Below are 27,994 nucleotides of genomic sequence, written 5' to 3'. Positions count from 1 at the left end.
TGCCAGGTTTCCCTGTCATTCACCATCTCCAGGAGTTTACTCTAACTCATGTCCATTGCAATGGCACCCCACTTCAGTACACTTGCCTGGAAAATCCCATGGACAGAGGAGCCTGGTAGGCTGCAGTCCATGGGGTCGCTAGGAGTCGGACACGACTGAGCAACTTCACTTTCACTTTTCACTTTCATGCATCGGAGAAGGAAATGGCAACCCACTCCAGTGTTCTTGCCTGGAGAATCCCAGGGACGGGGGAGCCTGATGGGCTGCCGTCTATGGGGTCGCACAGAGTCGGACACGCCTGAAGCGACTTAGCAGCAGCAGCAGCAGGCATGTCCATTGAGTTGGTGATGCTATCTAATCATCTCATTCTCTGCCACCTTATTCTTCTGCCTTCAAACTTTCCCAGCATCAGGGTCTTTTCCAATGAGTTGGCTCTGCATCAGATGGCTAAAGTAGTGGAGCTTCAGCTTCAGCAACAGTCTTTCCAATGAATATTCAGGGTTAATTTCTTTTAGAATTGTCTGGTTTAAGCTCCTTGCAGTCCAAGGGACTCTCAAGAGTCTTCTCCAGCACCACAATTCAAAAGCATCCATTCTTTAGCACTCAGCTTTCCTTCTGTTCTAGCTCTCACATCCGTACATGTCTCCTGGAAAAACTATAGCTTTGACAATGTGGACCTTTGTTGACAAAGTGATGTCTCTGCTTTTTCCTTCCAAGGAGCAAGTGTCTTTGAATTTCATGGCTGTAGTTACCGTCTGCAGTGATTTTGGAGCCCAAGAAAATAAAATCTGTCACTGCTTCTGCTTTTTCCCCTTCTATTTGACATGAAGTGATAGGGCCGGAAGCCATGATCTTTGTTTTTTGAATGCTGAGTTTCAATCTCGCTTTTTCATTCTCCTCTTTCACCCTCATCAAGAAGCTCTTTAGTTCTTCATTTTCTACCATTAAAGAAGTATCATTTGCATATCTGAGGTTGTTGATATTTCTTCTGGCAATTTTGATACCAACTTGTGATTCATCCAGCCTGGAATTTTGCATGATGTACTCTGCATATAAGTTAAATAAGCAGGGTGACAATATACAGCCTTATCATACTTGTTTCCCAATTTTGGATCAGTCTAACTGTTGCTTCTTGACCTGCATACAGGTTTCTCAGGGGGCAGGTACATTGGTCTGGTATTGGCTGTGCATAAACACAGAATAAGAGATCTGGGGGTCCCAGTAGAGACAAGACACTAATGAAAAAGGGAACATGCAGAGGGTTATCTCTGATTATGACCTTAAGACTGAATCCTCATTTTAAGTTTTAGTGACATACGTGTGTTATGTGCACACACGCTCAGTTGTGTCAGACTCTTTGCAACCCCACGGACTGTAACCTGCCAGGCTCCTCTGTTCATGGGATTCTCCAGGCAAGAATACTGGAGTGGGTTGCCATTTCCTTCTCCAGGGATCTTCCTGACCCAGGGATCAAACCAGTGTCTCTGGCATCTCCTTCATTGGCAGGCAGATTCTTTACCACTAGTGCCACTAAATAAGTTGTTAATTCATCAGTTTCTGTTTACTCGTCCCTATGCTTCCATCTTCCCAGGTAGTGGGAGTGCTTTCCAAACTAAAATAACTCAATTATCTTCCCCCAACACCAAGGTGGAGTGTGAAAACCACGTCCTCCAAACTTTCAAGCTGAAATATTTAGATGGATTGTACTTCACTCTGAAGTATTGATGGTTTACTCTGTTCATGGCACTGCCTCGGGTGCAGGAAATACACGTCTTGCTGGGTGGATTGGACCCCAACTTTCATGGAGCTTGCAGTCTAGTAGGGACCAGAAGACAGGGGGAAAGGGGAGGATAAAGAGACACATCACAGAGCCAGGAAGTTTGATGCAAAATAGGAACTTTGATGTTTTGGGCAATGGATCAGTCCTTCAGACCATATGGTCACTGTTTCTTTTTTTTTAAACTTTTTACTTTATATTGCAGTATAGCTGGTTAAAAATGTTAAGATATGGCCACTCTTTTTGCTTGAAATAGTGTTAACTGCACTGAACACACTTCCCTGAAGCAGGCATGAATGATGTTTTGTTATCCACCCTGCTCTCTGCCTTGGTAAGTCAGGCAATTGGCCATAATTAAAATCCACTACCTTCGATACCACTCTGATCCAGATGAGTTTACTCTGTCTAGTTTGGGGCTCCATGTGTTAAGCAAAGTTACAAACCATTCAGAAACAAGATATACGAGGAATGGTAAAAATACTAAAATCATTAAGCTGATGGTAGGAAGGCTGCAGTCCATGGGGTCGCTAGGAGTCGGACACGACTAAGCGACTTCCCTTTCACTTTTCACTTTCATGCATCGGAGAAGGAAATGGCAACCCACTCCAGTGTTCTTGCCTGGAGAATCCCAGGGACGGGGGAGCCTGGTGGACTACCGTCTATGGGGTCGCACAGAGTCGGACACGACTGAAGTGACTTAGGAGCAGTAGCAGCAGCAGGATGTTGCTGGTGTTTTAAATAATGGCCTTCAGAATTTCATATGGTAAATGACTGGTGTTAGGCCACATTTCTCTGCATTTGAGTCTTAAAGTGTTTGAGATAGTCAGCTCCCCCAAACGAAAAAAGGTAAAATCATTAGCATTATTTCTAATATTAATGTTGAGGCTACAGTGAGACAAACACACAAACAGGACAGTGTGCAATCAGGATCGGGAACACAGTTAAGCGGAGAAGCCTAGATTCAAACTTCATTTTTAGTTTCTGAATTGTTTCCAAGTTACATATTTCCAAGTTTGGATGTCAGGAGAAAGAAAAAAGGTCCCCCGAGGCCACACGCAGAGGAGGGATTGTAGACACAAACTGACTAACATTCTGCTTCCTGCTTTTGGTTTGATTTGATTCTCTGGGAAAAACAAAACAAAATAAAAAACAGATATAAGAATTGCTATGTGTAGGCCAGCCTGATGCTAGCATATGCCGGCTTTGAAAAGCTTCTGGGATTTCTGTCTGGTTGTAATGATGTTTGCCGCTGTACTGAAGAAGAGGGACAGAACCCAGATGTTGGTTTCCCAAGCTCCACAGCACGCCCACCAAGGAAAGCACTCTCTCTTGAAAGTCAGTTATAACAATCAGGTATTTATTTTCTACCATGTGCCAGCCCCTGGGCAAGGTGCTTCTTAGAGATGCCAGCCGGGTGAGGGGCTGGGTTAAGGTACACAGCCCAAACCAGGGCTCCAGCGGGGGCGCAAACCGTCTCATGCTCACCCCCAGGACCTGATCTGAGCCCCTTCGGAGACCTTCCGCGTGTTTCCCTGATAGGAAAATTGCTTCTCTCTCCCTTCCCATTCTTGTCAGTTCAGGGTTCCTTCGAGCCTCCTAATAACCGTAGATTTCATTTTCCACCCATCCGGACTCCTTGCTCCTCCCCGCTCGGCCCGGGGAGAACTCGTAGACGTCGTTGGTGACGAAGCCACTCTCCATGCTCACCAGCGTCACGAACCCGCTCTCAGACGGGTTCACCGCCACGTTTTCGTAGTCACAAGACACGGCGTCCGGCGAGGCCTCTCCCGAGCGCGCTCGGAACGAGATGTTCTTTAGGTCCGGGCGGGTCTCGGCCAGATCAGCTTCGCTCTGCTTTCGTATGACGTTGTAAACCTCCAGGTCCGGGCTGTTCCCGGGCTGAGGAGCCGGCCAGGTGGGGCGCTGCTCCTTAGTGCTGGGGTCCGGCTGCCCCCGTTTCCTAGGAAGAGGGAGAACCAGGGCTGAGCAGACAAGGGGCCTGAGAATGTCCCCGGGCCCCTGTCCAGGCAGGAGAGGGTCATCCCTGAGCGGTCACTACGCTGCACTTCTCATCTGTGTTAACCTACAGGGCAGGGTTTTGGGTGGGGCAGGAATGAACGAGGAAAGTGTTCTATCTGTCATTCACCATGGCCTGAGCACAGAGCAGAACGGGTGATCCTAGGGTCCCCAGAGCCCCCAGAGGGTCTATGGAGAGAACTGCATGGGGGAAAAAATGCCGCATTAAAACAAATCCATCTCTAAGGGAAACTGTCCTTCAATTCTGAATGTGGGCAATCAAGCTGAGTAGAATTAGTAATATCTTTGACGTGTTCACCAACGGAAATCATAGATATTTTCATATCACAGTTATTGTTTAAGATGCCTTAAAATATTTTATGCTCATCTCTGCTTCAATATTATGATGTTGAATTATAATTCAATAATTATACCTAAAGAAGCATTAATAAAGAAGCTCATGTATTACTGTTTCACATACATTTTTGGAAATATTTTGCTAGTATTTTTGTGTCTGTGGCACAAAATGATTAAAACTGTGAGTAGGCTCCAGTTTAAAGTTACAATTCCCAGATTGGGGTGAGCTGCTCAATGGGTAGATAAGGAAGGGAAATCAAGAACCAAGCACAGAGTAAGCAGTTAGAAAACATATTAGCAATTTTTTAAACTGAATTCTGTTTTTTTTGCCATACCAACATTTTTAAAATTTATTATTTATTTTTAATTGGAAGATAATTGCATTACAATATTGTATTGGTTTCTGCCATAAATCAACATGAATCAGTCAGGTATACCTATGTCCCCTCCTTCTTGAACCTCCCTACCACCTCCTATGAACTGAATTCTGTCAATATTTCAGATTAAAAGGAATTAACTAATAAAATGATTATAGGAAGAGATATTCCTGAGTGCTTATAATATACTCACTCTCCATGTATTAACTACTTTAATTCTAATAATTCTATAAGGAAGTTATTATTTTTTAAATCTTTTGGCCACGCTGCATGGCATGTGGGATCTTAGTTTTCTGACCAGGGATTGAACCCCTACCCTCTGTACTGACAGTACAGAGTCTTAACTGCTGGACCACCAGGGAAGTCCCTAAGGAATTATTATTAAATGAAGTAGGTTCTACATTGAAATCTTATCAGTTTATCTGAAATTGGTCATCAAAGGGAGTCAAGTCTTAAAATGTACCTTTGCTTTCCTGTTGTGAAGTCCACCTTCTTCTATATAGACCATGATGATGGGGAATAAAAAGGTAGCTGAGAAGAGCTCTGGGTACCTCCAAAATGGTGGCTCCATGGTCCACTAACAGAGGTGCTCTAAGCTACTTAAGGTAGCTATTTTGTAGCCATCTATACTTGTGTATTCAAGTAAAAGTCAATTAAAAGAATTTGGCTATTTTATTTTGAATGACGTGGTTTGGTTTCAGATGTTTGCCAGGAGGCTTTGGGACAGTCATTTTCATATGGCTCACTATTCACTCCTTTACTCACCCAAAAAAACATTTCTGGAGTGAGAATGTACATGCATGAGAAAACTTTGCTGAGTGATGTGTGGATACACAGGTGAATAACGCAGTCTCACCCCTCAAGTCATTTAAAATCTTCCACACTAAAACATTAAAGAATGTAAGATCACTCTGTTAATTACAACTAAGTACAAATGCTTCCGAACCCATCAGAAGATTTATTCTCAAATCTGCAGAAGAGATTCTCTTGGAGCTGCCTTGCTTTTTAATGAAGTCCAAGTTCAGAAAACACAAAGGTTTACAGGATCAACGTTTTACTTGCCTCCTTCTACAGATCCAAACCCAACATACAGCTGTGGTGATCACAAGGAGGAGGAGAACGAGAATGCTGGGGATTAGGATGTAGGCAAGGCTCAAGGCAGCTTCTGAAAAGAAAAGCGCAGATAAAATGTAGTTATGGGTATGGTGTTTTTCTGAGTTCTATAAGTTGTTCTAGTGAATTACTGAATGTGACTCCCTGGAATTGCAGTCAGTCGATTAGAAGTACGGGTGGCCTGGGGACCCCTGATCTTGTGGCTGATACCTGAAGCAAGGGCAGTCTGTGTGGGGACTGAGCCCTTAACCTGTAGGGTCTGTGTTAATTTGGGGTGGCTAGTGTCACGGCTGAATTGCAGTACTTCAATATCCTATTTCATAATATGGACACAGTAGATGCTCTTAGGTAGGTGAGAAAAATACTGTTACTTCTATTATGTAAATAACTAAACTGAAAAATTAAGTGTTTGTTTTCTTAAAGTTACCCAGTGACAAAAACTCAGATCTTTCTCTTTTTTTCTTTTAATTGAAATATAGTTGACGTACAATATCATGTTAGTTTCAGATGTATCCTATATTGATTTGACATTTACACACATTATTAAGTCTAGCTACCAGCCCAGATCTTCCTCTTGAAACTCAAGGTGAGAGTTGAGGTTGAAAGTCCATTAGCACTCCAGTTTATCACCCCATTTTCTTTTATCTTTTATGTCCATTTTCTCTATTTGTCTTGTAAAGAAATATTAATCATGGCCTGGGTCTTTCTGCTCTTATTTCTCAACATTCATTCTCAATTCCCACCCCTTCCCCCGACCCAACAACTTCTGGGAGTTTCTCAAGTCTCTGACTGTCTTCCTGAAGACTTTTTACCTCCTGTCTCATCTAATCACCCCAATTGTCTTAGGAAAACTCCCTTTGTATATTTCACTGACAAAATCTAACATTTAATACAATTTTTGCAAAGCCCGAGTGCCGTGTCTGTTTTCATTTTTAAGCAGCCGTGGGACGAACAAAGCAGGGTATGTAACCATGGGGAATTTATCATCAGGAGAGTCCCACTATCTATTTTTCCCTGGGAGAGTTTTGTGTATACCTTTGCTTTTTTTCAGTATTTCTGTGGCATCTGCTTTCTCTATGTCTTCTGGAAGGATGGGTGTTGCTGGCTCTCTCTCTTCACCTGGAGAGAGACACATGTACTTAGAACCTGGAGAAAAGCATTAACATCCAGATATTCTCTGAGGTCCTATCAGCTTTGGGGGGGATGTCAAAAAGCACTAGCAAAGTGACCAGGGCAGTTTATAATCACAGAAAGTGAAAAACTGGATTTGCTGGCCGAGAGGTCTACTTGTCGTGATCTTTCTGGTATAACTCTTGCTGCCAAGAATCAAGTAGGAACACGTCCAGCAGGCAGCTGACATCAAGGCCCATAGAGCACTGCAGAGCACAGAGGAAGAGCCGACGACTCACTTTTAGGATCAGAACGATCAGTTTGACTCACTTGTCTCGTTAGATTGAATCACTCCTTTCATATTGTCAATAAGGATACGTAACATCCCAAACTGATTTGTAATTGTTCCTTTTCACATAGTTGAAAGGCGACCCTAGAGAGTGAGATTCTTGTCGTGAAGAGTCGGACACGACTGAGCGACTTCACTTTCACTTTTCACTTTCATGCATTGGAGAGGGAAATGGCAACCCACTCCAGTGTTCTTGCCTGGAGAATCCTAGGGATGGCGGAGCCTGGTGGGCTGCCGTCTATGGGGTCGCACAGAGTCGGACATGACTGAAGCGACTTAGCAGCAGCAGCAGAAAGTGAGATAAATGAATCACATGTGGTGTCTCGGTGTGACATATACCCATCCAAAGAGTTGGTGTCTTTCCATCGAATAATCTGGTCTAAAGAGCATGTGACTCTAAACCTATGCAGAGGTTCTAAACCTGTGTGAAACAGCCCAAATGAACTCGAATGTCCAATGACAGTCTTACCTCCAGTCCTTGTAGAAGGAACTGTTGGCTTCTCTGCAGCAGAAAGGGATAAGAATGAGAGTAATACGTAAATTGCCATACCATCTGAGTGAAACTGGCCAGGGCACAGCTTCCATTTAGTTGCTTATTCAGTCTTCCAACAAACTTCATTTCATGCTATCAGACTCCAGAACCTGGTTAGTAAGTCCAAAGAATCCCTTCTGCACAAAGACTAGCCTTTCCCCAGCTTTGCTTGGACACTTTTAAAAAAAGCATTAAAACTTTTAAATATGAGAACTTCCAAATATACACAAAAGTGGAAAGATTGGTATAATGAGCCCTTATGCTGTGTCAATGCTTATCAACATATGGCTAATCTGGTTTCAACAATAATCCCTATTCCTCCCTGGCTACACCCAGGCCTGAATATTCTATTCTATTCTATTAGGCTGCACTGGGTCTTAGTTGTGGCATGTGGGATCTAGTTTCCCTGACCAGAGATGAAACCCAGGCCCTCTGCATTGGGAGCATGAAGTCTTAGCCACTGGACAACCAGGGAGGTCCCCTGAATGATTTTAAAGCAATCCAAGACATTTTATCAGTTCCTACTGGGGATGTTTTACAGCAATGAGCACCAATCTCCAAGCAGTGGAGGTGGCTGGGGACTAAGTAGACTATGGCCCGCCCCAAAGCAGAGCTGTGATCTAGAACCTGAGCTATTTAAAATAATTCTAAGAGCCTCAGGATAGTCAGGCTCCACAGACAACCTACAGTAATGTTTTTACTTCTGGCAGAAATTGTATCAGTCTTTTCTACTGGCAGGGACTCTTACGCTGATCAGATACTCTGGGATCATACAGTCAGAGTCTTTAAGGTCAAAATTTTAGAATTCATAGTCCTAAGGCTGGGATGGGCTTCCCTGGTGGCTAAGATGGTAAAGAATCTGCCTGCAATGCAGGTGACCTGGGTTCGATCCCTGGGTTGGGAAGATCCCCTGGAGAAGGAAATGGCAACCCATTCCAGTATTCTTGCCTGAAGAATCTTACAGAGAGAGGAGCCTGGCGGGCTACAGTCTGTGGGGTTGCAAAGAGTCAGACATGAGCGAGTAACAAGCACACACAAGGCCAGGATGTCAAAGTTATTCTGAAGTTTTATTCAGAAGGGAAACTTTTAATCATGTGTGTGTGTGTGTGTGTGTGTATAGAGGTGATGCAAATCCATTTATTTATTAAAAATGTCTGCTATATGATAGAAACACCATCATGTTCTAAATGTTTTTATAAAAACAAACACAATTTATCCTGATGACAGCCTTGTGAGTAAGTGCTATTCTGAATTTGTTCACAAGGAGACTCGGGTATAGGGAAATTAAGCAACTTACTCAAATCTCATGGCTAATAAGTAGCTGAACTGGGATTTGAATTTTAAAAATTCAAATGAAAATTTAAGATCCCAAGGAGACAAACTCCATGCTAGGTATTAGAGAGACACTAGCAAATAAAAAGCCATCCCAGCTGTCTAAGGAACTTACACTCTACAGGATGGCAATAAAATATAGAATTATAGAATATTCACACATATTCATTTTGTGATGTTATATCACAACACATCGGATATTCAGTGACATTACAGAAAACCATGCAGTCATTTTGTTGTCCCTCCATAGTTTGATCCACTGGGCAAAACTGCAGTGAACATGGCGAATTAATGCAGCATTTCCATCGCAGCTGCAATGGCCTGTGACATTGCTCAGATGATTTGTCTCTGATTTCCACTGAATGTGTCTATGCTTCCGGAAGGAATCCAGAAGCACCCTGGAAGGAATTAAGTGTTCAGATCTGGCTGGCATGCTGCCTACTCTAAGTGGTCATGTCGTCAAATTTAGTTTTAGATGCTGTCTTTCAACTGGTCCCTTGCCCTCTGGTATAAAACGATATTGTGCCATAATGTTGGAGCCATACCGGGTGACCTTCCCCTAGTCCATCAAGTGCGGGGTCAAACATGTGTATTTCCAGACCTCATGCCAACCATATAGTAAAGTGGACAAACTTGCCAACAGGCAGTATACGTACTGTGTGTGTGAGGTGTTATGAGCCTCATAGGAGGAACACTTAACCTAGTTTTGAGGTTAAGCCCTGGAATGCTTCCCAGAGGAGGTGATTTTTTAAAAAAACTTATTTGGAAATAATTTAAAATTTATGAAAATTTGCAAGACTACTGCGAAGAATTCCCATGTTTCCTTCACCCAAATGTTATCATTGTATCACATTTTATTTATGTAACTATTCTCTCTGTCTCTCTTTATATATATATCTCCATATATTTATATCTATGTATCTATATCTAAATCTCTATATATACACAGATACATATATATATTCACATACAGGCACATGCATAACTTTTTTTCAGAGAATAAGTTGTAGCCATAGTTACCCTTTACTCCCTAAATACCTCAGTGTGTATTTAAAACAGGACTGGGAGGGGCATACTCTATCATAACCATAGTACAATTATCGAAACCAAAATATCAACATTGATATGTATGGTATCATCCAATCTACAGATCTTATTCAAGTTATGCCAATTGTCCTAAAAATGCCCTTTATGGAAAATTACCATTGTCATCATCAAAGATACAATCCAGGACCATCTATTGTTGTTATGAGAGAAGGTGATGCTTAACCTGAACCTGAAGGCTGAGAATGAGTTGACTGGGGAAGAGGGAAGGATGTTCCAAGCACTGGAAACAGCAGTTAAGAGATCATGGAGAACTTCACAAAACGCAGAAGGGAACTGTATGGGGGAGGGAATAAAAGTGGTGAGAACAGGGGCTGCAGAGAGGCAAGGGTCTGATCAAGCCAATCCTTTCGTGGTGTGCTGAGGTACGTGAACTTATCCTGAGAAGGAGGGGGTGGTCTACAGAAAGGCAACGTGTTAGTTTTCTTCCATGTGCCCACATCCCTCCGCTCAATCTATTCTTGGTCCTTCTCTGTGTCCTGGGAGGCTGACCTCTGGGGATGTGTCCCGGGGCTCCCCTGTCCTTTGGTTCTTGATTGGACTTAACTAATAGGAGGCAGAAGCAGGAGATTAGAGGGTAGGAGAAGAGACAGGTCCTAGTATTATTTCCCAGACCTCTCTCCCACATCATGGTGGTTCGACAGTACCGTGTTGTCTGGTTATAGCTCCTGTTGGGTGGCTCCTCTTGCATGACTCCAAGATTTCTCTGGGTTCTGCTAAAACCATACCCTCCCTTCGCTCCTTGAAGCCTAGGGGTAGTAATAGTTTCCTGTTGCAGCTGGTCCCTGGGCACGTCACCATCTCATGCTCTGTGTCCACACTTTGGTAAATATCATTTTATTATACTCCTCCCATTAAATCCTTTGAGTGTGCCATCTTTCCCCTGCCAGGACTCAGTCTAATACAGGCAACAGCACAATTAATAAACAAAATTATTTTTTTAAAAACTAACTGGTTCTAACCCCAAAATAAAAGGCTATGAAAACAAGTGCCCAAATCTCACATTTCAAAAAATGTTTAAGGTACAAAATTTTAAATCATGGTGATAATAAGATATAATGAACAAAAGTGATGGGCAGCCAGTTTGTCATAAGTGCATTGCTTTAACTGCTCTAAAAAAGTGCCCTGCAAGTCAGCCTTGATCCTTGCAACCTCCCTGCCTGAGACAACTCTATGGTGGGGAAGACCAGGTCTCTGGAGAGAAGAATTCATCTGAAGGGGTGAAGAGGGAGGAAAAACAACTTTAGCAGCAAAGGCACAGTCAAGTTCCAGCAATTTTTAAATGACAGGATTGTTTAGTCCCCAGCTAGATGTGACTAACAAGTCATTCTACTCCTGTCAGGAAAAGATGCTGAATTGAGATCAAGCAGTTGGCTTCAGGGTGGTGAAACGCTTCAGTAACAGAAAATCACTTCATGTTTAGATTGAAGTCCATCAAATGGAGGAATTTGGGAAAGCCCAGCGCAGTGAGATTATGGGCTTGTAGCCAATTCAAAACCCTTAATAGATCTAGAAGAAAAAGCTAGTTAAATTTGCAAGGCATATATATAGACGGTGGCCTAAGGAGTTTAAGCCTGCTCATCAAAGTGACTGCTATCTGCCCAGTGTCCGTAAAATTGGCATATTTTATCATCTACCTCCTGTGGTCATTATCCTGTTTCCTTAATGCCCCAGAAAATGGCTGGCAGGAGACAGGCAAGAAAAATGGCCAGCTTCCTTTTATATTTCTTCCTTATTCGAAGCTCCTACAGTGTACAACCTCACATATGGAAGGAATAAGAACTGTAACTGTCCACCTGGAAGGCTTTTTATTTCTTGAAGTTCTCATAATTCTTGCCTTATCATCCATAAATTAGACCCTTTCATTTCTTCATCTCTTAGCATCTAATACCCTCTCCTTTGCTAGAATTACTCCTCAGTGAGGAGGTATCAGGTCATCTCCCTTTACAAGAATTCCCAAAGTTTAACACTGCTGGCATTTGCAACAAGCTTTCTCAGAGACTACGTGACAAATTCTTAGAACCAGCAGCTAATTATGAAAGGAGAGAGGAGGCTGAGAATGCAGCCACATAACTTGGGAGAGGATTCATTACCATCAGAATATTTGCAGATGAAATTGTTCTTCATGGTACATCGGTCGTCATTCCACTGGAACATGTAAGGGCCCCCGATGCCGGCGGGGGCCGACGGCTGATGGTACATGACCACGCAGACCTCGCTGCCGCAGGAAGGCTCATCCACATACCAGTTCCTGTAGGAAAGGGGTCAACAGTGGAGGCAACTGGAGAAGGATCCCGCAAGACTTCAAAGCCTTTGCTTTCCTATCAAATTCCACCGAGCCAGGAACTTAAGAGAGAGGGAGGAATTGAAGTGCTGCCAATAAGGAGAACCATGCTTTCGAATATGGACATCACAATCAATCATCTGACATTTGCCACAGCCTCTTTGCAGGGAGGAATATATTACCATATGATGTCTGCAAAGTTATTATGAGAAAAAGCAGCCAGCAGGGCCAGTCTGGACAATCTTATTATTTTTTTTTTTTGCTTTTGGGTAACTGGGTTTTGTTTCTCTTTTTTAAGAAATCAGATGTACCGGGAGAGGCATGGCTTATTGCATCCAGGGCTCACCCTGCTTCCATCTCCCCATGTTTTTCAGTAGCCACAGCTGCCTTCTGAACTCTGAGGAGTGGATAGAATATTCAAGCATCTGAGGCTTCAAAGCAGGAGCCAGAGTTTGGGAAAAAGCAGGAGGCCCAGCTAGTCTTTTTCAGTGTTTAAGTTGTTTCTACTTCATCAGGTTGATGAGACCTTTTGTTAGCCTCCGCTGCCTGATTTCTTGTCTTTGTCTCCCAGTCTCCTGGATGGGGTGCACTGCAGCCCCAGTGGTACTTGGAATTAAATGGTGCGGCTGCCCAGTTAGATCTGTGGGTGCCGGGTTAAAGCCTTGGATTCCATAGTTTAGATGCTGTGAGCACCCAGGCCGTGTGCTGACTCAGGGCTGGGCTTTGTACTCTGCCTGGTTACTTACCCAAGCAGGTTGCTTCCAGGGCCCGCGCTCTGCCCCGATGCTCAGACTGTTTAGATGAGCCCTGCTGCTCTGCCTAGCTCTTGTCACAGCCCCTCATTATGGGCACCTACCTAAGAGACAGCTCTCTGTGTACTACCCCAGGAGAGCTCTGCTTGAGTCTGGTGCTGCAGGTCAGCAGAAGGAAAATTCTCTGCTGAACTCATTGGGTTGAATTTGCCTGGATGATAGCTGAGCTTGCAACGCGGCTTGGACATTGTCTGGACAGCTGGGGTTCCTGACCGGGGCTGGGCTCTGCACCTCACCAGTCACCTCACCAGTCACCTCCAGGCAATTTTCCAACCTTGTTGATGGGCCTCCCACTTGTCTGTTCTCCTCCCCACTGGCCTTATGGCTTCATGTTAATTTATTTCACAGATAATGGAATGGATGCCTGGCATCCAATATGATGCCTGGAATCTAGTTTCTGGACTTGAGCCAGCTTTTAGGCTTGGAACTCACTGCTAGAAAGAGGAAGGACCCTGTGACACCCCAGTAGATGCCCATGGTGCGTGCATGTGAGCTAAGTTGCCTCAGTCATGTCCGACTCTTGACCCTATGGATGGTAGCCCGCCAGGCTCCTCTGTCCATGGGATTCTCCAGGCAAGAATGCTGGAGCGGATTGCAGTGGGTTGCCGTGACCTCCTCCAGGGGATCTTCCCAACCCAGGGATTGAACCTGAGTCTCTTACATTTCCTACACTGGCAGGTGGGTTCTTTACCACGGAGGAGCCTGGTAGGCTGCAGTCCATGGGGTCGCTAAGAGTCGGACACGACTAAGCGACTTCACTTTCACTTTTCACTTTTGTGCATTGGAGAAGGAAATGACAACCCACTCCAGTGTTCTTGCCTGCAGAATCCCAGGGATGGAGGAACCTGGTGGGCTGCCATCTATGGGGTTGCTCAGAGTTGGACACGACTGATGCGACTTAACAGCAGCAGCAGCAGCAGAAGCAGCAGCACCACCTGGGAGGCCCCAGGTGCACATGGCATGTTCCTCTATTCTCCCCAAGGGACCTATGGCCATTTATTCAAGGAACCATACACTGGGGAAAGAAGAATACCCTGATATTACAAAGGCTGTTGGACAGAGTGTGCAAGTTAACACTGCTACCCAAAGACTTGAAGTGTCATTAAGGTTACCCATTTGAGTGGGAGCATATTGAGGCCAAGTATTAAATTGAGTTCTGTTTCAGGACTGAGGTAGGAGATGGGCCCCCAGGCTGAACAGCTGGTGTTTGTCAAGCAAAGTTGTGCTTGCTTGAGGCTGTGTTTTCACCCAGACACTCCAAGCACAAAGCTAGTGGCAGAAGCTGCACTCTGCTGGAATAAAGAGATAAGATGACCACTCGAGGTCAAGGAAAAGTTCCCTGTCTGCCCATGGAAGGCTTTTTGGGGGGATCGAAAAGGGAGGGGGAGCATAATAAGTAGGTGCATTGGGGACCACATGCACCTACAGGCATCTGTGGTAAGATCTGTCTTAACAAAAAGTTGTGCATGCATCTTGGGGAAGGTCCTTGGACCTGTCAGTTATGAAAAAAGAAACAAGATAACTGCCCAAAGGTAAATGAAGACCCAGAAGGTTTATCCTATATCAGTGATTTAAATCACCTCTTTACTTCACCCCTCCTCCTTAGAGAGGACTCCCATATCTTTTCTCTCTGGGTGTGTATTTCTGCCTAACTGCTGACTTAAATAAACAAATTGCTTCTCTGTGTGTTTACCCACGCTTCCGTGGTAGCTCAGCGGTAAAGAATCTGCCTGCAAGGCAGGAGATGCAGGAGATCTGGGTTGGATCCCTGGGTTGGGAAGATCCCCTGGAGGAGGAAACGGCAACCCACTCCAATATTCTTGCCTGGAGAATGCCATGGACAGAGGAGCCTGGTGATCTATAGTCCATAGGGTCACGAAGAGTCGGACACGACTGAGTGACTGAGCATGCACCCATATGCTCTCCCACTGCTGTGTTTCTAATAATAAACTTTGTACCTGTTTTTATGTTTTTGCCTCTGTGAGAAATGTATTTTTCAATGGGTCAGGGGAACTTTGCTTTTAGCCTCTAATCCCTGGTGGACTAGTGGCTAGGATTCCTGGTTTTCATCCAGGCTACGCAGGTCCTATTCCTGGGTAGAGAACTAAGATCTCTCTTCAGGACTGCTCAGTGCTGTCTCTCTGAGATAAGGACCAGCTCACAGTGGGACCCATCCAGTGGTCATTCTCCAGTTTCAAAATATATGAATTGAAAACTTATGGGGTAAGAGTTATAATAGTGGAGAAGGTCAAGTGGAAGCCTTGAAAACTGCATTCTTCCCTGTCCTCTTCAAGATAGTAAACAGAAAACAATACCTTATCCAGGCAAACATGACAGAAAGTAGTGCCCCTCCAAAGACCTAGAAAATGCCAGGACGGTATTCCCCGCCACATCTCTATATAATTCACTAGTCTGGCCCCTGCAAAAATCAGGCAGATTCTGAAGGATGAAACTGGAGGAGCACAGACTCAACCAAGTAGAAGCCTCCATTGCAGCTGCTATGCCATACATGGCATCTTTGCTAGAGCTGGTTAACATGTCCTTGGGTACCTAGTATGAAGATTTGGTGAGTACATTCCTTTTCATCTGTATCAGAAAGAGAATCAGAAACAGTCTGCCTTCATTTGGGATGGACATCAGTATATATTTATGGTCTTGCCCCAGGACTATACTACTTTTCCTACCCTCTGTCATAATATGACACAAAGAGAGACTTCCTGGATATCTTGCAGAAAATCATCCTGGTCTACCATATTGTTGAAAGTGAAAGTGAAAAGTCTCCCAGTCAAGTCCCACTCTTTGTGACCCCATGACTATACAGTTCATGGAATTCTCCAGGCCAGAGTACTGGAGTGGGTAGCCTATTCCTTCTCCAGGGGATCTTCCCAACCCAGGGATTGAACTCAGGTCTTCCACATTGCAGGCAGATTCTTTACCAGCTGAGACACAAGGGAAGCCCAAGAATACTGGAGTGGGTAGCCTATCCATCCTCCAGGGAATCTTCCTGATCCAGGAGTTGAACTGGGGTCTACTGCATTGCAGATGGATTCTTTACCAACTGAGCTATCAGGGAAGCCCCAAGGTTGGAGATAAATGCTGTGAAGATACAGGGGCCTGCTACTTCATGAAAATGTGTAGGTGTTTTGTAGTCTAGGGAATGCCACAATACCTCTTTCAAGTTAAGGTTAAATTATTTCATCTCACAATAAATTGAAGCATCTTGCAATCATTTGAAGAAGGAAGCCTAGCATGTGGTAGGTCCCTTTGGGCTCTAGAGGTGGCATATTTCATACCTGGGAATACTGTTCTGGTCTATATACCTGTTGACATGAAAGGCAGCTGTTTTTGAGTGGGATCCAGAGCCAAAAAGGACTCTGAAGTGGTTCTAGGCTGTGATGGAAGCAGATTTCCCACCTGGGCCATATGATCCATCACACCCTATTGTTAAAGGCATCGGTGGTGAGAAAAACAATGCCATGTAGCATCCGTACAAGCTCCAATGAGAGAATCACAATGCAAACCCTTGAGATTCTGTAGCAAGGCCATATCACCTGTAGCTGAGGGAAAAAACCACCTTTTGCAAGGAACTCTGGGTTGCCACTAGGCAAGGAGTACCAAGAGACCATACAATCCAACTTGCTCGGTCAAAGTGAGATATTGTCAGACACACATAGTCAAAAGATTAGGCAGGAATCAACTCATTATAAGATGGAAAAGGTATATTTAGGACCAAAGGGCATGTACAAACAGAGCAGACCACCATGATATCTTCCTCTATTGTACCAGAGCCTATCCCTCAGCTTATACCTACAGCTGCATAAGGGAATCCCTTATGACCAGCTGATAAAGGTAGCCTTAGGTCGCCAAGCATGGGGGGACAACTCCCAATGGGCAGCAGCTGTACTACGGCCCTACTCAGAGGTGGTTTTGAAAGGTCTAGTGGTGAAGAGGCAACCTCCCAATGGCCAGAGCTTTGTTGATGTGCCTACTTAACCACTTGGTATGGAAAGAGAAGTTATTGGACATTAGACTAAGGCAAAGAGCTTGGTCAGCTGATCAGGAGTCTAAAAGGAGAAAGAGTGGGAGGCTGAGGACAAGGAGCCCTTGGTAGAGTGACGTGAACAGACATATGGGAGTAGGTATAAAGTATGAAAATCTACCATATGTTAAAGCCCAGCAAGAAGCCTCTAGCACAGAAGAGGCACTGACTAACCAGGGAGACAAAACAGCTCAACCTGTGGGCAGCTGCCCCTGTGCTGATGTAACAGGCGTATACTAGAGTGGCCGTGGTGGCAGGAGGGAGGCCATGCATGGGCTCAGCAGTAGCTGTTCCCACTAGCCAAGGCTGATCCAGCTACTGCCAAATCCAACCTGCCAGAAACAGAGACTGGCCTAGCATTTGGTGGCAACTAGACCCCACTGGACTCCTTTCACCCTGGAAGGGGCAATGATTCATGTTGATAGGAAGAGATAATCTGGGCATTGTTTGCCTCTTCTACCCCAGGGCCTTAGCATCACTATCCAAATACTTACACAGTCTTTGATCTACCAGCTCAGGATTCTAAATAAGATCTAATTAGACCAAAAAACCAAGTTTCTAGTAAAGGAGATGAGGGAGTAGGCAGGGGATTTACTAGTCGGACCACACACTTCGCTCTCCTAAAGCTGCCAGTCTGACAGAAGGATGAATGAGCTTGTTGAAAATCCACCTGAAGCACTGACTGAGTGGCAATACTTGTGAGGAGAAGGCAACATCCTCCCAGATGCAGTACAGACTTTGAATCATCGACCTTTGTGTCATGCAAGGGTATTCTGGGGTCTGGAAGCCAAGGGGTGTAGAAGAAAAATCGGAAGCTAACAGAGGTTGATTCATGAAGTTAAGGAAAGAAACTGTCTCCATAACATAAAAGTGCATGCTGAAGCAGTAGATGCTGCTTAGAGGCTGAGGCAAGTTATCCAGATCTAGCTAAAGATAACTCACAAAGGTGGCCTCACTAAACAGATTTTCAGAGTAGAATAAACAGCCTTTTATTGGAAGATACCATCTAGGACTTTCATAATTTAGACAGGAGAAGTCAATGTTTGGCTTCAAAGCTTCAAAGAGCAGGATGACTGGAGGGGATGTATGCGTGCATATCTGCTCAGGCTCCTCTGTCCGTGGAATTTTCTAACCAAGAATACAGGGTGGGTTCCCATTTTCTACAACCCATGGATCGAACCTGACTCTCTTGCATCTCCTGCATTGGCAGGCAGATTCTTTACTACTGATGGCACCTGCTGCTGCTGCTAAGTCACTTCAGTCGTGTCCGACTCTGTGTGACCCCATAGATGGCAGCCCACCAGGCTCCCCCGTCCCCGGGATTCTCCAGGCAAGAACACTGGAGTGGGTTGCCATTTCCTTCTCCAATGCATGAAAGTGAAAGTGATTCATGTTGAGGTTTGACAGAAAACAGCAAAATTCTGTAAAGCAATTATCCTTCAATAAAAAATAAATAGTAAAAAAAAAAAAAAAAAGCTGACACAGCCAGTGACTTTAAGTTGAAGCTAGTTTTCACCGATCATTTTGAAAATTCTAGGACCCTTAAGAAATATGCTAAATCTACTTGGCCTTTGCTGTATAAATGGGACGACAAAGCCTGGATGACAGCACAACTGTTCACAGCATGATTTACTGACTATTTTAAGTCCCTTGTTGAGACCTACTATCAGAAAAACGATTCCTTTCCAAGTATTACTGCTCCTTGACGATGCACCTAGTCACCCAAGCGCTCTGATGGATGTACAATGAGATCATTGTCATTTTCATGCCTGGTAACACAACATCCATTCTGCAGTCCATGGATAAAGAAGTAATTTTGATGTTCAAGCTTTATTCTTTAAGAAATACATTTCTCAAGGCTATAGCTTGCAAAAGGAGGACAACCCTTGCTTACCATCCCTGGCAGTACCCACTTGGGGAATTTGTGCTTCTTGTCTCTGCAATATTGAGGCCTGCGGGTTTAGAGGGCCTGGTACCCAGAGGAGAAATCCTTCCACCAGAAGATATACCACGAATGTTGTTGAACCAATGGCTGCCACTTGGACACCACGGGATCCTTGTGTCCAGGAACGAGTAGGCAAGAGGAGGAGTCATTGTCTTTGTAGGAGGTACTGACCCTAATCATGAAGGTATCTCTGCTGTTATAGGCAGGGGGATATGTTTGGCACTCAGGTATCTACTTGGGTACCTGTTGGTACTCATGAGCTCCATTTTGATGGTAAATAGAAAAATGAAAACTCCAGACTGAGAAATTCAAGTTGACTAGGGCTTCACACTCCTCAGGGATAAGGGTCTGGGTCTTCCCACAAGGTAAGCAAGCCACTGAGGCTCCCTGAGAAGAGGGGAGGGGAACCTATACAGGATGGAGGAGGTGAGGGGGGCTCAGTAAGTATAAGTCATGGCTCTGGGGACCAGCTGCACTGGTGGAGCAGGTAGTTCCTCCTGCTAATCTTCTTTTCTAAAATTTCTCCCAGGAGTACTTCCCTGGCAGCCCAGTGGTGAAGAATCATGCCTTCCAATGCAGGGGACATAGGTTCGATCCCTGGTTGGGGAACTAAGACCCCACATGCCATGGGCAGGTAAGTTTGCCCCTGGCAACTAGACAGCCTGTGTGCCACAACTAGGGAAGCCTGAGTGCCGCAGTGAAGACCCAGAGCAGACAAAAAAAGAAAGTTTCTCCTGGGAGGAGAGGCCCATGAGAATCTTGGAGGAGATACTCCTGGATTAAACGAAGGTGAGGATCAGAATAGCCAAATGGGTGGGCTTCGATAAATGCCGACACGCTGTCTTAAATGGAGTAGGTAAAAAGACATATTCTTATCTTCATTCTTTTGATTGAAACTGAGTTTAAACTTTTTCCCCATACGATTGTTTAACAGTTAGAGTGTCTATTTTGTGAACTGTTTGCTCACGTCTTTTGCTCATGGGTTTTATTGACATTTAAACATTTAGTGTTTTACTGATTTATATATACTATTTATTATAAAAAGATAGTAACTGTTAAATTTGTTAAAGTACGTTTCCCGTCTTAAGTCTGCCTTTCAATTCTGATATTTGTTGATGTTTTTCCATGTCGCTGCTTTCCTCAGGGAGAGATAATGGCAGTGCCATGGTGCCAGGGCGAGTGTGTGACGTGAGACCAATACTGGGGGTTTAGAAGGGGTCTGCAAACCACAGGCTTCTTTGTGTCCCCTCTTGGCCAATCCAGAGAATTAGATCTGGCTCTAATTTCTTGCCTGTCATTATAATTCCGGAGAAGGCAATGGCACCCCACTCCAGTACTCCTGCCTGGAAAATCCCATGGACGGAGGAGCCTGGAAGGCTGCAGTCCATGGGGTTGCGAAGAGTCGGACATGACTGAGCGACTTCACTTTCACTTTTCATTTTCATGCACTGGAGAAGGAAATGGCAACCCACTCCAGTGTTCTTGCCTGGAGAATCCCAGGGACGGGAGAGCCTGGTGGGCTGCCATCTATGGGGTTGCACAGAGTCGGACACAACTGAAGTGACTTAGCAGCAGCAGCAGCAGCAGCAGCAGCATAATTCCTTGTTGTCTAAAGCCCTTCAGCCCCCTAGGCCTTTAGTCTCTCACTGGGCCTGCAATCACACTCTTGGGCATATACTCAGACAAAACCATAATTCAAAAGTATACATGCACCCCAATATTCACCGCAGCAGTGTTCACAGTAGCCAAGACATGGAAGCAGCCTAAATGTCCATCAACAGAGGAATGGATATGTGATGTGGTACATATATTCAATGGAATATTACTCAGCCATAAAAAGAACAAAATAATGTCATTTGCAGCAACATGGATGAACGTAAAGATTGTCACACTGAGTGAACTCAGTCAGACAGGGAAAAACAAATATCATATGATATCATTTATATGTGGAATCTAAAAAAATGGTACAAATGGACTCATTTACAAAACATAAATAGAGTCACAGATGTAGAAAACAAACTTATGGTTACCAAGGTGTAAGAGGGTGGAGGGAGGGATAAATTGGGAGATTGGGATTAACATACACACACTGCTGCTGCTGCTAAGTCGCTTCAGTCGTGTCCGACTCTGTGCGACCCCAGAGACGGCAGCCCGCCAGGCTCTGCCATCCCTGGGATTCTCCAGGCAAGAACACTGGAGTGGGTTGCCATTTCCTTCTCCAGTGCATGAAAGTGAAAAGTGAAAGGGAAGTCGCTCAGTCGTGTCCGACTCCTAGCGACCCCATGGACTACAGCCTTCCAGGCTCCTCCGTCCATGGAATTTTCCAGGCAAGAGTACTGGAGTGGGGTGCCATTGCCTTCTCCAACATATACACACTACTATATATAAAATAGATAGCTAACAGGGACCTACAGTATAGCACAGGGAATCTACTCGGTACTCTGCAATGGCTTGTAAGGGAAAGGTCTTAAAAAAGGGTGGATATATGTATATGTATATATTCACTTTGCTGTAGTAACACAATGGAAATCAACTACACTCTAATAAAAATGAAAAAACCTCTCATTAGGGTTCTAGTCCAAAAGGCCGGGTAGCCAGAACTGCTGACATCATGCATTGTGCCCTATTGAAGCAATGCTTCTGGGCCACCCTCCTGGGCAGAGCTCTCTGGACGTGAGCTGGGCCCAAGTTAAGGCTGATTTATCACCCTTGCCACACTGCTTCGGTCTGTGGCTGTGCCAGTGCTGCTATCCCCTTGGGGCTCTGCCCAGCTGGGCTTCTCTTCCTTCCTGACTGGCACCGGGGATCTAGCCTGCCTCTTTCTTGAGCTATGTCCAGTGAGTTAGCCGCTGTGAGTTCCGCACACTTACCTAAATGCTGCTGTGCTTCCATCGATCCAGGCATAAAGGTCCTGGCAGGCTGTGCCATTGCTTTTTTGGTCCTCACGCCTCCTGAGCCCAATCCAGAAATCGCCATCAGAAGCCAGGAGGTTTTCAATGAACTTTTCTATCAGTCTCTGTTCATCTTCAGACTCAATGCTGACTAGCTGGCCCCCATTCCTCCTGCAGGCTGCTCTGGCTTCCTCAAAGTTCAGTCTTCGAGAAGCATCACGGAAGTAAATGACTTCATAACAAGGCTTCTGGGTTCCTAACCGGCAGACTGGCTGACCTGGAGAAGAAAAGAAGCCTACCTATTTTAGTGCCCCCCAACACACGCTCAGATGGTAAAGAATCTGCCTGCAATGCAGGAGACCTGGGTTCAATTCCTGGACAGGGAAGATGACCTAGAGAAGGAAATGGCTACCCACTCCAGTATTCTTACCAGGAGAATTCCATGGACAGAGGAGCCTGGCGGGCTCCAGTCCATGGGGTCACAAAGAGTCGGACCCGACTGAGCAACTAACACTTAAAATATACCAGAGCAGAGACGCTTGGAGACATCTGAATGGAACTGGGCAGGAATTCTGATTACTCATCAGTGGACTGTTTTAGTGTCATTTAGGCTCTCAGAGCAAATTAATACCCCTTCCAGTGCGGAGATGCAGTGATTTAGACTCTGATGGCTAAATTGTGTAGGACCTCCATGCTTTGTTTATTCCATTACAGATGACTGAAAAGCAGACATTTAAAATTAATCTTTATAAGAGCGGTGGATGAAGATTTATTGTTTCACTTAAAGGCACACAAACACTTTCATGCCATTTGGGAGTCTCAGGAGATAGTGTGGTTTAAAGTGAGTTGCCTCTGTTTGGGGTTTCCTTCAGGTAAAAGAGGCATTCTGAACTCAGGTGTGGGCTTCTCAACGCTGGAGCCCTCTGCCTAAGTTGCAGGACTGAGAATTCACCCAGTCTATGGTATAAGCAGAAGCTATGAGCATCAGATCCAAGGGGATTTCTGCTACTGGTCTTGCTTAAAGACAACAGCTAAGGTTTAGTGAACTCTTTCTATGTGTTATGCGTTATGCTAAGGGCTTTTACATTTACATGCACACCTTATCTCACTGAACACTCATAGTAATCCTCTGCTGTAGATGTTGTTTATGCCTCATTTTACAGATGAGAAAACTGAGGCTCAGAGAAAGTTGCTTGGCTAAGGTCACATATGGCTTCCCAGGTGGTACTAGTCATAAAGAACCTGCCTGCCAATGCAGGAGCCATAAGAGACATCCCCCTTGCCAACGAAAGCTCAGGTTGCACCAGAAGCCTATGTAATATGTCTCATCTGACTGACACCTGAAAGGCTGAAGACAAAGACAAATGGATGGGACTCTACTGAGGACAGATGACAAATCCTTCACCAGTACACACCACCCTAGCTTGTGTCTGGGCTCCTGAAGCCATTTCTGATCTGTTCTGTTCAGTCACTAACTCAGGTTGGACTCTTTGCAACCCCATGGACTGCAGCACGCCAGGCTTCCCTGTTCATCACCATCTCCTGAAGCATGAGTTGCTCAAGCTCATGTCCATCGAGTTGATGATGCCATCCAGCCATCTCATCCTCTGTCATCTCCTTCTCCTGCCTTCAATCTTTCCCAGTATCAGAGTCTTTTCCAATGAGTCAGCTCGTTGCATCAGGTGGCAAAAGTACTGGAGATTCAGCTTCAGCATCAGTCCTTCCAATGAATATTCAGGGTTGATTTCCTTTAGGATGGACTCTCTAGAGTCTTCTCCAACACCACAATTCAAAAGCATCAATCCTTCAGTGGTCAGCCTTCCTTATGGTCCAACTCTCACACCTGTATATGACTAATGGAAAAACCATAGCTTTGACTATACGGACCTTTGTTGGCAAAGTAATGTCTGTGCTTTTCAATATACTAAGTTTGTCATAACTTTTCTTCCAAGGAGCAAGAGTCTTTTAATTTCATGATTGCAATTCTGCACCCAAAACATTAGCCTCATCACTCCTTTGTTCAGTCAGTATGTACTGAGTGTACACGTGGTGCCTGGTGCTGTGCTAGGTGCTAGGAATACAGAAACACATATGCTTCCGAGCCCACAGGAAGACACAGCATGTGTTTCTGGATCCAGCTGTACAGTGAACATCGGACTTCAACAAGGAGAATCCCTTGCGATGAAGAGCCGGTTCTTGGACTCTGGATGTCAATTGCTGCCACAGAGCGAGGAGTTGAGGATTTGTGTTTGGAAAACTCTTTCCAGCTCTCATAGAATGTTCTCATTTTCCTAACTTGTTTTGCATCTGTTCAGGGAGCCAGATAGCATTCGTTATTCCCTAAACTGCCCAGAGTACCGGGCAAAAGGCCGCAAACAGTGAACTGCATTTTCAGTGCTTAAATGGGAACAGAGCCCATACAGATAATCCAGAGAGCTCTTGTGAATTCTTATTTTCAATTTCTTCTTTCATTGCTTTTGTAACTAAATTCTTAAATAAAAAACGTTGGTTTTTCATTTTCCATCTTCTCCCTTTCTCTGCCATTTTTCTCCTGTTGCTGAATAGAGAAACTCTAGCAGGACTGCTCCATCAGAAAATTAGGAGGCCTCCTAAGAGGAACATTCTCACTGAGGAGGTATTCTGGAGACCTGAGAGAAGGCTAGGCCAGCTCAGCTTCTATGGGTCCTTAAAGGTGGCTCCAGATGAGGAAGCAGAGGAAAAACAAATGAGTCCCAGGAACCCCAAATCTGGAGGTGAATTTACTGGCAGCCTCCATTTTTCCATCGTTGGATCATCAAGGTGATCATCATAACACCCTAAACGAGTTTCCTGTATGGCCCAGCCTGGCCACACATCCCCAGTCAGCCAGTGAATGCCAGAGTGACCCAGAGCTGGAAGAAGGCCCAGGGCTCATCTGGTCCCCTTGCCTTCAGGAAGTGTCTCTCATCTCTCACTTGCAGGAAAGGGAAGGGCGGGAGGGACTTCTGTTCCTCTCCATGGAGGACAGAGCCCGGGGAATTGGTCACCCAAACAGCTGAATTCGGTTACCCTCCCATTTTGCCGCTCGGCACCCCACCCCATCCTGAAACCAACTTTAGAGTCTCTCAATCAACTTCCGAGGCAAAGATAACTGAGCGGCGGTTTTCTTTCTCCTCCATCCCTCATGGCCCATCTGTTGCCTGAAAAAGGCCATGAAGGAAACCCGAGAAGGGATATGGACATTGCCCTCCCGCTGGCCCCTGCCACGACATGTGGAACAAATGCAAGAGGCAAGAAGCCAGAGCACTGTACCTCCTCTGAAGTCCAAGTCCGCGGCTGCAGTCACAGGAGGAAGGAAGCCTAGAGTCATCCCCCCGAGTAAGGCGGGGCTTGTCCCGCGCTAACTAGGCTGCTTTTTCTAAGCGCTCTTATTCCAGGCGAGGGATCCAGCCGCCCTCCCTGCTGCTGGGGCTGGTAAGTCGCGTCAGTCTACCAGGCTCCTCCATCCATGGGAGTCTCCAGGCAAGAATATTGGAGTGGGTTGCCATTTCCTTCTCCAATCCATGAAAGTGAAAACTGAAAGTGAAGTCGCTCAGTCGCGTCCGACTCTTAGCGACCCCATGGACTGTAGCCTACCAGGCTCCTCCATCCATGGGATTCTCCAGGCAAGAGTACTGGAGTGGGGTGCCATTGCCTTCTCCGCCGCCCTCCCTATTCCCCATCAGAAGAGACCAGGAGTAACAGGCTGGGTTCCCACGGCACAGCTGAGCTAGAATCGCTACTGTACGCACCCCTCACTCCCCCACCCCGTCCCCGGGGACAGGAGACCTCCTCGGTGGGCAGGACAAGCGCTGTGTGGGGGTCCCGGGCACTACTGAGACTCGCTCAATGGAGCGGACCGAGGGGCGCCTCCTGGAGCAGTTTGCTTACTGTTCCATCTAGCCTCCGTCTCCCGGAATCTGGTAACCCTGGGCGGGGAGTGGACGTCGAGCTGTCCAGGACACGCAGGGAACCGGCGCTGGGCTCAGCCGCCCGGCAATTGCTCCTCTAGAAGCAGCGGGAGCCGGTGGGGCTGAGTCCACTGGTGGGGCGGGGGCGCCACCCCTCCGCCCTCTCCTCCGAGGGCCAGAGAAGAGGCGCCGTGGCCCTGAAGACGGTCAGCCGCACCAGGGGTGCCGTGGGTGCCGCAGCCGAGCGCGCCTGGGAACCAGCCCCCGCCCCAGCGCGCGCACTCACCGCTGAGCAGGCGACCCGTCGCGCCCCGGAGCCCCGCCAGCAGCGCGGCCAGCAGCACGGCCTGCGGCGCCGCTCCCCGCGGCATGGCCCGGCTCGGGTGCGCCTTCGGACCCCCGGGCGCTACGGCGGTGGAGCGGGCGTACCGGCAGCGGCGCGCTCCGCAACGCCAACGGCGGGCAGCTGCAGCATCTCCCCAACACCGACGGACCCGGCACCCGGAGTAGGCGGGGAGGGCGAGGAGCCAGCCTGTCGCCCCTCCGCCTCCGGGGACGTCACTGCGGAGAGGGCAGCTCCGCCGGCGGGCCCGCCCCCCCCAGAGCCTCCTCCAGCACGCTCGGCGCCAGACACCCGGCCCGCCCCACTCGGAGCTTCCCAGGGACATCCTGCGTTTGCCCGGGGCGCAGAGCCGAGGAAAATCCCGGTCTGGCTTCTCCGAAATCCAATGAAGACGGCACTGGCTAAAAACCGACCGTGTCTCGCCCCAACTCCTCCTCCCAGCGTCCTCGGCTTCGCCTTCGGGCCAGCGGGAGAAGCAAACTCCGAGACCTGCCGGGACTCAGGAGGCTGCTGTCCGCCTTCGGGGCTACGTCTAAGAAAGAAGCGATGGACGTATCGAACAGACGCGCACCTAGGCGGGGTGCCCACTGGCCAGGCAAGTTATGCTGCAGCGTGGATACCGTCCAGCGGAGGCTAAGTTGGAGTTCTGGTTGAGAGAAGAGTGGCTCTCCCAGAGCGTCCTTGAGACCAGCGAGGAAATAATACCGCTTTCTGCAGAGCACATGGGTGTGGCTCATGGTTCCGCCTAGTGGTAGAAAGGAGGCGACCCTCTCTCCCCATCCTCCCAGGAAAGAGTGACCCTCGTTTCCTGTGGCAAAGCTTTCCTCAGGAACCCAGCCTCAACGTGTGCTCCTTCTTCCAAACTCTCACAATAGTCCTGTTTTACATTTGCACCTTGTTGTAAACAAAATGTCTTCAAATATATTCAAATAATAAAAGTAAGACTCCTGTCCAAAAACTAAAGTACTAAGTGCTGGAAGGTGGGTCTGATTTGCATACTCCCCCCCCCCCCCCGCCCCCCACCGCCAGCCCTATCTGGTCCACTGACTTCTGAGTTTTGGTCTCAGATGGAGCCAACTGCAGTTTGAGACAAACAAGCCAGATTGATCACAGGCTGGGGCATCTGTTTTCAGTATCAGCTGACCTTTCGGGAAGCTCTGCTACTGCAGAAAGGACAGCATTGGCAGGAGGAGGGCTGACCTTTAAGGCAAGTTCATTTACAGCCTTATGCCTGATTTAGAATATTTCATGTCCAGAACACATTCTTTCTAGAAATTCCCAATTATCAAAACATCCAAAGAGTGGGCTGATATGGTGAATAGAAGCACTTGATTCGGCAAGTCAACATTTGAAATTGTTTCTGGTTCTGCTTTTTTTCACTTAATGTCTCTGTGGACTCCAGCAAGTTTCTTTGCCTACATTTAAGTTAACTCTTGGTAACAATAAAAATCACTTTAACTTGTGAAGTTTTGATAAGGCAACTGGGTATGTAAGTGTGCAGATAGCTGGACACTTAATGGCAATTACAAAGGATTTATTTCCAATCTTACAGCATGTATTACAGCTTAGAGAAGCTGTTTAACCTTGGCCCAAATAATTGAATTGTGCCTTGAGTTTTCCCTTGGATACCCTGGCCCTTGGTCCAGATGGACATTGTTGAGGTATGCAGTCAATCTAATGTAGA

General features: G+C 46.2%; 1 protein-coding gene across 3 annotated transcripts; it reads right to left on the bottom strand.

Annotated features, from left to right (window-relative positions):
- Positions 1-2,853: 2,853 nt before the first annotated feature.
- Positions 2,854-27,257, bottom strand: LAYN (layilin). 3 transcript variants are annotated; one of them, XM_055547931.1, is made up of 7 exons: positions 26,882-27,257; positions 22,018-22,315; positions 12,161-12,318; positions 7,569-7,601; positions 6,676-6,759; positions 5,590-5,692; positions 2,854-3,737 (listed from the first exon to the last, which is right to left on the bottom strand). In XM_055547931.1, exons 1-7 carry the CDS (start codon positions 27,045-27,047, stop codon positions 3,374-3,376), a joined length of 1,206 nt encoding a protein of 401 aa, XP_055403906.1. In that variant the 5' UTR covers positions 27,048-27,257; the 3' UTR covers positions 2,854-3,373. The 3 variants fall into 3 exon arrangements, with proteins under 3 accessions (XP_055403906.1, XP_055403904.1, XP_055403905.1); XM_055547929.1 differs by lacking the exon at positions 26,882-27,257 and adding an exon at positions 26,254-26,699 and having other exon boundaries at positions 2,876-3,737; XM_055547930.1 differs by lacking the exons at positions 7,569-7,601; positions 26,882-27,257 and adding an exon at positions 26,254-26,698 and having other exon boundaries at positions 2,878-3,737.
- Positions 27,258-27,994: the final 737 nt, after the last annotated feature.

Source organism: Bubalus kerabau, chromosome 15 (genome assembly GCF_029407905.1).
Source record: "Bubalus kerabau isolate K-KA32 ecotype Philippines breed swamp buffalo chromosome 15, PCC_UOA_SB_1v2, whole genome shotgun sequence".
NCBI classification, from domain to species: domain Eukaryota; kingdom Metazoa; phylum Chordata; class Mammalia; order Artiodactyla; family Bovidae; genus Bubalus; species Bubalus kerabau.
This window is presented reverse-complemented; position numbering and strand designations above follow the sequence as displayed.

Excerpts from the sequence above, each read along its gene's own strand:
- LAYN (XM_055547929.1), bottom strand. The coding sequence starts at position 26,635 with ATGTCCCTGGGAAGCTCCGAGTGGGGCGGGCCGGGTGTCTGGCGCCGA. Across the intron at positions 7,602-12,160 it reads CATCTGCAAATATTCTGATG|AGAAGCCAACAGTTCCTTCT; the intron begins GTAATGAATCCT and ends TTTCTGCTGCAG. Across the intron at positions 3,738-5,589 it reads GTTTGGATCTGTAGAAGGAG|GAAACGGGGGCAGCCGGACC; the intron begins GCAAGTAAAACG and ends CCCTCTTCCTAG.